At 43.0% G+C, this 9627-nt stretch overlaps 1 protein-coding gene across 1 annotated transcript in view; it reads right to left on the reverse strand.

The window, feature by feature from the left end:
- Positions 1-270: 270 nt before the first annotated feature.
- Positions 271-9627, reverse strand: part of LOC138947978 (serine-rich adhesin for platelets-like) — a 23821-nt gene continuing 14464 nt past the window's right edge. Inside the window, exons 8-13 of the mRNA XM_070319503.1 lie at positions 7840-7995; positions 4387-4617; positions 3356-3553; positions 2006-2456; positions 1384-1564; positions 271-318 (exon numbers count right to left, since the gene is read on the reverse strand). Of these exons, the coding sequence (XP_070175604.1) occupies positions 271-318; positions 1384-1564; positions 2006-2456; positions 3356-3553; positions 4387-4617; positions 7840-7995 (1265 nt within the window). The remainder of the gene's footprint in view (positions 319-1383; positions 1565-2005; positions 2457-3355; positions 3554-4386; positions 4618-7839; positions 7996-9627) is intronic.

The raw sequence follows: 9627 nt of genomic DNA on the forward strand, positions 1-9627 counted from the left end.
AGTGAAATGTTAATTGAATTAAAGCTTTTTATGATTTTAACTTTTGTGAAAAATCGTAGCAAATTCAACATCAATTTTCCAAAAACGTATTTACAAAAAACATGAAAAAGTTTAGCATCAAATAGCACGGCAGGGGAGACAATCAGTCAGCAGTGCCCTGCTGTGCTATTTGATGCTAAACCGCTGCTGACCGATTGTCTCCCCTGCCCTTCTGTTGGGTCAAACAAAGGGGCAAAATACATATTTACAAAAACAAGAAAACGTTTAGCGTCAGGTAGCCCAGTAGGGCACTGCTGACCGTTTGTCTCCCCTGCCCTTCTGTTGGGTCAAACGAAGGGATCAACCATAGCAAATTAAACATCAATTTACCAAACAAAGGGGCCACTCTGCGGGTCACAGCAACGATTGATGCAGACATACAGAAACTGATAAAAATAGTAGAATGAGCCAGGGGATTACTTCCCTCGACCCGACCCTAAGGATCAACCAGGCTAGTAAGTATACCAGAAAAAGAATGCCAGATGCCACAGTCACGGGCTACTCAACCCAAACCACTCGGGGCGAAGGGAAGTAGGCTGTGGACCGATGCAATCTGTGGACTAAAGCTTAAGTTTCGGTTCCAGACCAATCAATGACGGTACTACACCCGAAGCTCAAACGGTGGTGTCAGCAGGCATGCAAAAACAACAACAACAAAATGTAGAGCAGGAAACTGATCCTAACATAGGCAGCTTCGGATTAGGTACCCTCCATCAGTATGATGGAGGTGTGGTCGGAGGTGTCTGAGACTTGATGAGAATCAATTTACTTTTCTGAAAGATGAGCGTTCTTTAATTCACCGTTCTCCATCATCCCACATTGGAATTGCTTTCAACGTCATTTAGTGGGATGCATGTGTGTGTGTGTGTGTGTGTGTGTGTGTGTGTGTGTGTGTGTGTGTGTGTGTGTGTGTGTGTGTGTGTGTGTGAATATGTGGGTAGTGCGCTCACGCGTGTATGATTGTGTATGTACGTTTGTATACGTGTTAGTTAGTATATGTGTTCGTTATTGTATGATAGAGAGAGAGAGAGTGTGTGTGTGTGTGTGTGTGTGTGTGTGTGTGTGTGTGTGTGTGTGCGTGCGTGCGTGTGTGTGTGTGTGCGTGTGCAGTGTGTGTGGGTGTGGGTGTGCGTGCGTGCGTGCGTGCGTGTGTTGTCTTCGACGGCCTTCTCTTATCGGACCGTTTTCTAAAGACTTGATCTAAAACTACGACTCCACGTCAATTTTGCTCTTGTGTCTCACGTCTTCTTCTTTTTCAGCTGTACCACGCCGAGAAAAAAAACACCATGCCAATAAAGAAACACAATCTTGGATCACAACGATTCCAAAAACAAATCCAATAACAATCAATGCGGCATAACCACCCATTGCGGAAGACAGTCTCTTGTCCACAGCTGACGTTTTCTTCCTGATGCTTTTCCCAGTGCTATTGGTCGGTATGGTTAATTCTTTCACAATTTCGTCTACTTTTTTCTGATCTTCGCTTTCTATTTCATCAGTGTCGTGCGCCACTCGAGGTACGACTCTAACACACCGGCATTTGCTAAATCGTTGTCGAAAGTACTGTGAGTAATTTACTCTACTTGTGCCTTGTGTTGGAGTATGTGGAGATGATTGAAAGCTTGCAAAAGATGTGGACACTTGGCCATCGGGGCTTACAGGCACGTAGTCTGAAGACGCCGGATTAGGGGAATTCGTCGAGCGAGTGGAGTAGTTATTGGAAAGTGTCGAAGAGAGGTTTTCGGTGTGGACGATGTTGTTAGAAGTTGACGTCTCTGCTGAGATTGGAGTGTAGTTTGAAGACGCTAGGTTAGTGGCGTTTGTCGGATAGCTTGTTCCCGGTTCATAGGTGTACGAAGAGGAGAGGTGTTTAGTGTAAGAGATGCCTGCAGATGTGGATGTTTCAGATGAGGTTTCAGAGATGGAAGATAAAGTTGAGGATTCTGTCGAAGGGAGAGGCTCATACGAAATCTCGTTCAGAGCTGACGTGGTTGAATGCGCAGGAGAAGGCTGTGTTGACTGCGTTGATTGGTCAGATTTATCTGAGGTCACAAAAGCCGAAGATACTGTCGAAGGCGTTGATAGGTAAGATTTCTCCGAGGTGTCGAACGACGAAGATGCTGTCAACGCTGTTGATTGGTAAGATTTCTCTGAGGTATCAAAAGCCGAAGATGATGTCGACGGCGTTGATTGGTTAATAGATTTCTCCGAGGTGTCGAACGCCGAAGGTGCTGTCGACTGCGTTGATTGGTTAGATTTCTCTGAGGTCTCAAAAACCGAAGATGCTGTCGATGATGATGACTGGTTTTCTTCGTTCGTTGAGTAAGTAGGCGAAGAAGTACCCGACGTCGAGGATTGAACGTTCTGGCTGCTTGTCTCCGTGGTGAACGTGTCTTGACATGGCTGGTCAGTGTCATCTGTAGAAGGAATACAGGGCATTATGACTGACCGGCTTTCTGATTTGTTGCAGTACCTCTGCGTACAGTATACTATTGATGAACAGGGAAGTTCAAGGATGCAGGGACTGCAAGTATGTATAAATGCGCACGAGAAAAAGTTCATATTGGATTCTTTTGGCAAATTGAGATCCCAATGTCTTGAACTAGAACAAAAATTGCTGAATCACATGCAAAGAACAGATTCATTCTTTCTTTCTTTGTAAGATTCGATATTTCCAGTTTCTAAACGCAAAGGGGTTTAGCATCTAGGTTCTTGTGAATTCAAATCAGAAGGCACACCATTTACAAAAAAACCTCTTCATTAGATGTTTTATATTACTTTGTAATTTGGGACAAACATTTGGCCAATATATTGATTTAACTCTGTAGTGTTGAAAGTGCTCAACACGTAAAAATTACGAACTTTTCACCTGCCAACGATAAGCATGAAACTCAAAATATGTGTTGGACGCCTTTTCCAAAACGCTATCACACATGCAACGCGCGCACACACACACACACACACACACACGCACGCGCGCGCACTCACACCCACACACACACACACATACGCACACACACACACACACACACGCACGCACGAGTAAATAACACACACACACACACACACACACACACGTACGCACGCACCCACGCACGAGTAAAAATACACACACACACACACACACACACACACACACACACACACACACACACACACACACACACACTCTCTCTCGCAGGTCTATCAAATATGCTCAACTCAACTGTAGGCCAGTGCAGTACGCGTTGGACAGGCCTATTTGTTTGATTGTTTAAAGTTAGCTTTAAAGTCTGTATCATGATTTGTGTGATTGATGTGAAAATGTTCAACTCACCGCTGTATATTTGTACCTCGCACAGTGTGAGAGTTTGTTGGTCATCAGGTTGTTTGACGATGCGAACATGACGCCCGCTCATTGGACGCCAACAGCTGACGTTGACAATGACGTCAGCACTGCCAGCGTGGTAAAAACATTCCGTGTAGTTGACGTCATCATGTCCAACTTCTATCTTGAAATCGCGTAGTCGGGAACCTACAGGTTCAAGACTTTCAGAGTGAAAAGTTGTGTCGAAAAGATTAAATAAATATATACATTAATAAATAAAACTCAAAAATAATGGAGGATGGGGGCGTTGCTAGTATTGTGAATAGAAACAGGACGAGGAATTGCATTCATTTATGTGCTTGAGCTGAAAATAATCTGTTGAACTGTTTACCACCACTCCCAATCCTAACCCCAACCCCCCCCCCCCCCCCACCCCCATGCAAGGTTGTCGATGCTTTTGTGCACGTCAAATTTAAAAAGGATGCGTATCGCCCATGTAAAAGCATACACTATATACTTCGTCTAACGACATTTCGCAGAATGACTGCTCGTGCGTGTGTGTGTGTGTGTGTGTGTGTGTGAGTGTGTGTGAGTGTGTGTGTGTGTGTGTGTGTGTGTGTGTGTGTGAGTGTGTGTGTGCGTGTGTGTGAGTGTGAGTGTGTGTGTGTGTGTGAGTGTGTGTGTGAGTGTGTGTGTGAGTGTGTGCGTGTGCGTGTGCGTGCGTGTGTGTGTGTGTGTGTGTGTGTGAGTGTGTGTGTGTGTGTGTGTGTGTGCGTGCGTGCATACATAGGTGTGTGCAAGCAAGCGTGCGTGCGTGCATGCGTGCTCTGGACGAAACGTCGTGAATCCAGATATATTCATTTGCTTACAGAAATCACCACATGCAGTATAACTGTATTCATTATCTCAGTTATGTTCTTCATGCAAAACCAATTGTTCATTGTCAGACATAGAGAAAGAGAAACCCTTTGATTAAACTGAGATGGTTTCCTTCAGACCAATTTCTGGCACTGCCTCATATACATCTTTAAGAGACTCACCACAGCAGTCCACTCTGTTGAAGATGGTGATGTGAGAGATGGATACTGACCGCTGAAGATCCACTGACCACCAGTGCGGCGTCTCTTCTGGAACTGTGTGCGTGCATGTGTCCTTATTGAAGATGGACTGACCAGTCTGACCATCGACAGCGTGGCGGGCAAGCATGCCATTGTTGTAAGGAGCAGTGCTGCTCTGTTCTGCTGGCTTTCCCACTGCGACGTTGGTGAGCGCTGCACATTTAAAGGGGCATTTGTTTGCTACGTTGGCCTGCACTGCACATTTCAATGGGCAGTCTTTCTGGTGGAAGCGAGCACGTGCACTACTATTCGAGCGATTCGTAAATAACGTTCTCAATGATAGTAGTACATGTAGTAGTAGTAGTAGTAGTAGCAGGGCTAGTACTGGTGGTAGTAGTGTTAGTGGTGGCGGTAGTAGTGGTAGTAATAGTGGAAGTAGTACTAGTTGTAGTGGTGGTTGTAGTAGTATCTAGTAGCAGTGGTAATACTAGTAGTAGTATTATTGTTGGTAGTAGTAGTAATATCAGTCCGTCGCGATATAACCTTGAACGGTTGAAAGCGACTGTTAAACACCAAGTAAAGAAAGAAAGTAATATCAGTAGTACTAATAGTAATAGTAGTAGTAGTAGTAGTGGTAGTGGTAGTGATGGTAGTAGTAGTAGTGGTGGTAGAAATAGTAGTGGTAGCAGAAGTAGTAGTAGTAGTAGTCGGTCGATCTACAAAGCTGGAATCTGATTGCTTCCATGTTCCGCGAATGCTATTTATTTTTAACGAAAGGTTTTAACGATAAAAATAGATTTCAATAGGAAGTGCCGCTGCTCAATATTTACCTTGTATACAGAAAGGAGTATTTGCACGTATTGATTGTAACCTTGAGTACATTGCAAGCATGCCAAAACAGCGTGACATGGGTCAAAATATAAATGCTTGTTTAAAAAGACAGAAGAAAGCTTCTGCGTGTTTAAACAAATATTTATATCATTACTTGACTGGAATATTAATATCAGAATCAATAAAATGCACGCTTTTCGTCATTTGATATTGATACTATGCAATTGAAGGGTTAACAAGGTTTGTAACAAACTTGACCTAAGCTCCGTAAACGATCCATTTCTATCGAAAAGAATCTCTTGAGATCCGTCCATTCATTTGGTAGAAAAGAATCTCTTGAGATCCGTCCATTCATTTGGTAAACACACACACAAACACACACACACACACACACACACACACACACACAAACACACACACACACACACACACACAAACACACACACACACACACACACACACACAAACACACACACACACACACACACAAACACACACACGCACACACACACACACGCGCGTTTACATCAATCATGGTATCAACGCTACTTAGTACTTTAGCAACGTACCAGGGGTCACAGGACAACCAATGACCTTCACAGCACAGAGTGACGCTTCTCCCGACACGGTGACGTATCTCCCTCCGACGTCATTCTGTTCACTCCATATTTCAGTAATGTTGCCAGGCAAGGATGTCGTCACTGGGCTCAGATGTTGGGTGGAAATTGTGACATTGCGTGTTGATTCACTGGCGTTTGATGTGTAGCAAGTCGTGCTGATGTTAGCGGCAAGATCACCTGCATCATGTGATTGATTGAAATTGAAATCTATTTTTTTTAACTTGAAAAAACCCCATTGATTTACTGATTTACTGATTGACTATTTTGTTCCAACCAATGGTTATAACATTTACTTTTATTTATATCTATATTTACAATTAGATTTGTGAACACTTTTCATAACTTATACACGTTTCAGATCAACTCATATTGTAAGTGATCAGATACCCCAAATGATATTGGCCAAACAGCCGTAACAGAGGAATACAGTGAGAAGTCACACACACACACACACACCAACAAACCAACTAACAAACAATGGATTCGAACCTTTGACCTGTATTGTAGCGAATATCGGTGCGACAACAGTAGATAAAGAACCCGCATGAACCATAATTGAATTAACAAATTACCTCATCATGTAAAAAAAAGAGGAGCAACACAACCAGTATGCATTCATCAACAACAAAAATCTAAATTTTCAAAATAAACAAAATTAACAAATACATGTATTTGGATAAAAGAAGGTATTGTGACAAGTGTGAAAGTTGAAAACAATATCAGATCGGAAAAATTGTCGACCACCAAATCAGAATAATTCCGCAATCAATAAGTAGTTTATAAGCCTTTCCTTCTCTTTGTTTGTTTGTTTGTTTGTTTGCTTAACGCCCAGCCGACCACGAAGGGCCATATCAGGGCGGTGCTGCTTTGACATATAACGTGCGCCACACACAAGACAGAAGTCGCAGCACAGGCTTCATGTCTCACCCAGTCACATTATTCTGACACCGGACCAACCAGTCCTAGCACTAACCCCATAATGCCAGACGCCAGGCGGAGCAGCCACTATTCCTTCTGTTTGAAAAAAGCCTTCCTGAATTTTGCCTATGCTGAACTTTTGTTGATTTTGATTTGGAGATCTTTTTTCTGTGGTGTCGAATTTTGAGTCGCTCCACACCTGAGAAAAATACCCAGTCCCAACAGTGTGCCAAGTAGTCAAGTGTGCCAAGTAGTCAAGTGTGCCAAGTAGTCAAGTAGTCAAATGTGCCAAGTAGTCAAGTGTGCCAAGTAGTCAAGTGTGCCAAGTGTGTCAAGTAGTCAAATGTGCCAAGTAGTCAAGTGTGTCAAGTAGTCAAGTGTGCCAAGTAGTCAAGTGTGCCAAGTAGTCAAGTGTGTCAAGTAGTCAAGTGTGCCAAGTAGTCAAGTGTGCCAAGTAGTCAAGTAGTCAAATGTGCCAAGTAGTCAAGTGTGCCAAGTAGTCAAGTGTGCCAAGTAGTCAAGTGTGCCAAGTAGTCAAGTGTGTCAAGTAGTCAAGTGTGTCAAGTAGTCAAGTGTGCCAAGTAGTCAAGTGGTCAAGTGTGTCAAGTAGTCAAGTGTGCCAAGTAGTCAAGTGTGCCAAGTAGTCAAGTGTGCCAAGTAGTCAAGTGTGCCAAGTAGTCAAGTAGTCCCTAACAAGTGCCTTTTAGTGCATAGAAAGTTTGCATATTATAACACGAATATAAGGATTTTACTTGGGATACAAAAATGACTGCAACCTTTTGTGTGTGTGTGTGTGTGTGTGTGTGTGTGTGTGTGTGTGTGTGTGTGTGTGTGTGTGTTTTGTTTTGGAGGAGGGCGGGAGGGGGGCATGCAGGCAGGAAGGGGCCGGGGCAATTTTAAACTGGCCTTTAGATCAGAAAAGGAAGGAGAAAGGGTGACAAAACTTCGAATTTCTCACCAAAATAATCCGCCGCTGACCAAAGCAGGACATGGCCAATGACGAAATTTGCCCCGAGGTCAACGCTCCAGACAAAATGCCAGGCAGGTGTCGACGCATTGCACGTACTGAACAAAGACACACTGTCATTTGAAATAAACATGGTGTGCGCGCTCGTTTCGTCGCTCTGCTCCACGACCTCTCCTGTTGACCCCATGACCTTCACCTCTTTTCCTGAGGCGACGTTGGTTAGCGTGCATGCTGACGTCATGGCGAGCACGAGGCCTGAAGAGCAAGAAAAGTCACATGAAGACCTTGAAATATGTATTGATTATCTGAACCGAACACGCACAAATCCACGAAACTATTCGACCAAGGACGCAGAATGTGTGTCTTCGTGACACAATATTTGACACTAAATTCTTCAAAGTCCAACCAGACAACCAAACAAACAACCAACCAACCTAAAAACAAAGAGACTGACTAATTTGCCAGTCAATACTTCTAAACCTCGTTAAACTTTTCCTCATATAACTTATTGATGAATCAGGTATTTTGTCAAAAGCAAGAGATAGAGAACTTTCTGTAAAGGCATTTTTGCCTGACAAGAATTTGACAAAACATGACAGAACAGAGTTTCTTGAGACGAACGAATACAGAGAGAGAGAGAGAGAGAGAGAGAGAGAGAGAGAGAGAGAGAGAGAGAGAGAGAGAGAGAGAGAGAGAGAGAGAGAGAGAGAGAGAGAGAGAGAGAAGAAGAGACGGAGGGATTGGCAGCGAAAGAGTGAGAGAGAGAGGGGGGGAGGGGATATATCATCTCGCTTTCTAGCCCGAGAAAAAAAACCACAACAAATGGTCACTTTTTGAGCATAACAATGGCAAAACTTATTTCTTCTTTTACTTTTAAACTCATGAAAAATATCGAAGAACGACATCTAGAAACAAAAAATGAGAGAGAGAGAGAGAGAGAGAGAGAGAGAGAGAGAGAGAGAGAGAGAGAGAGAGAGAGAGAGAGAGAGAGAGAGAGAACTCAGAAAGTTTATTGTTTAGGCCAACTGACCCGTTACAACCGGTACATATATCAAACATGACAGCCTCTCTCTCTCTCTCTCTCTCTCTCTCTCTCTCTCTCTCTCTCTCTCTCTCTCTCTCTCTCACACACACACACACACACACACACACACACACACACACGCACAATACATACATGTATGGGTATGCACAGGGGATGGCTGTTGCCACATCAAATACATCCTCAACTATACATACATCAAAAGACATAATTGAAAAAGAAACAGCAGCTACGCAATGCACTCAACCACATCAACAAAACAGAGAGAGAAAAACCCACTGACATGAAGCAAAATAAATCATTCTGTTACACCTTAGGAAGTAAATCACGGCGTTTGTTAACATAATAAATAAATCTGCCTAAATCATGGAGACGCTTCTTGTTTTGCATTATCAACTGAAAGGAAACCAAACAAGGATATGATGTGTATTTAAAGGGTAAGTATTGACAGCGAAGATCGTTCAATGCATCACAGTGAAATAAAATGTGCATTTCATCCTCAGGTGCTTTTTTGCAGAATGGGCAAAACAAGTCCTGTAGGGTATGTGGGGAGTATCTCAATTTATGTGAGCGTAATTCAGACACACCAGCTCTGAACCTAATGAGCACATCTCTAATATGCTTATTTTTGACAAAAGTAAAATACGTTTCCATGCAAACAGATAACTTAAATACTCTGTAAACCTCAAACCTTGCGCTGGTATTAACTTGCGCTCTTGCCAATTTTGAATATTACAATCTATTAACCTCTGTCTAAAACGTTTCAAAAAGCCTTCTCGCATAATCTTGATTTTCCCACACAAATTTGAAACCAAATTTATACAAAGTTAATCTTACTTGGGATG

Source organism: Littorina saxatilis, linkage group LG15 (assembly GCF_037325665.1).
Source record: "Littorina saxatilis isolate snail1 linkage group LG15, US_GU_Lsax_2.0, whole genome shotgun sequence".
NCBI classification, from domain to species: domain Eukaryota; kingdom Metazoa; phylum Mollusca; class Gastropoda; order Littorinimorpha; family Littorinidae; genus Littorina; species Littorina saxatilis.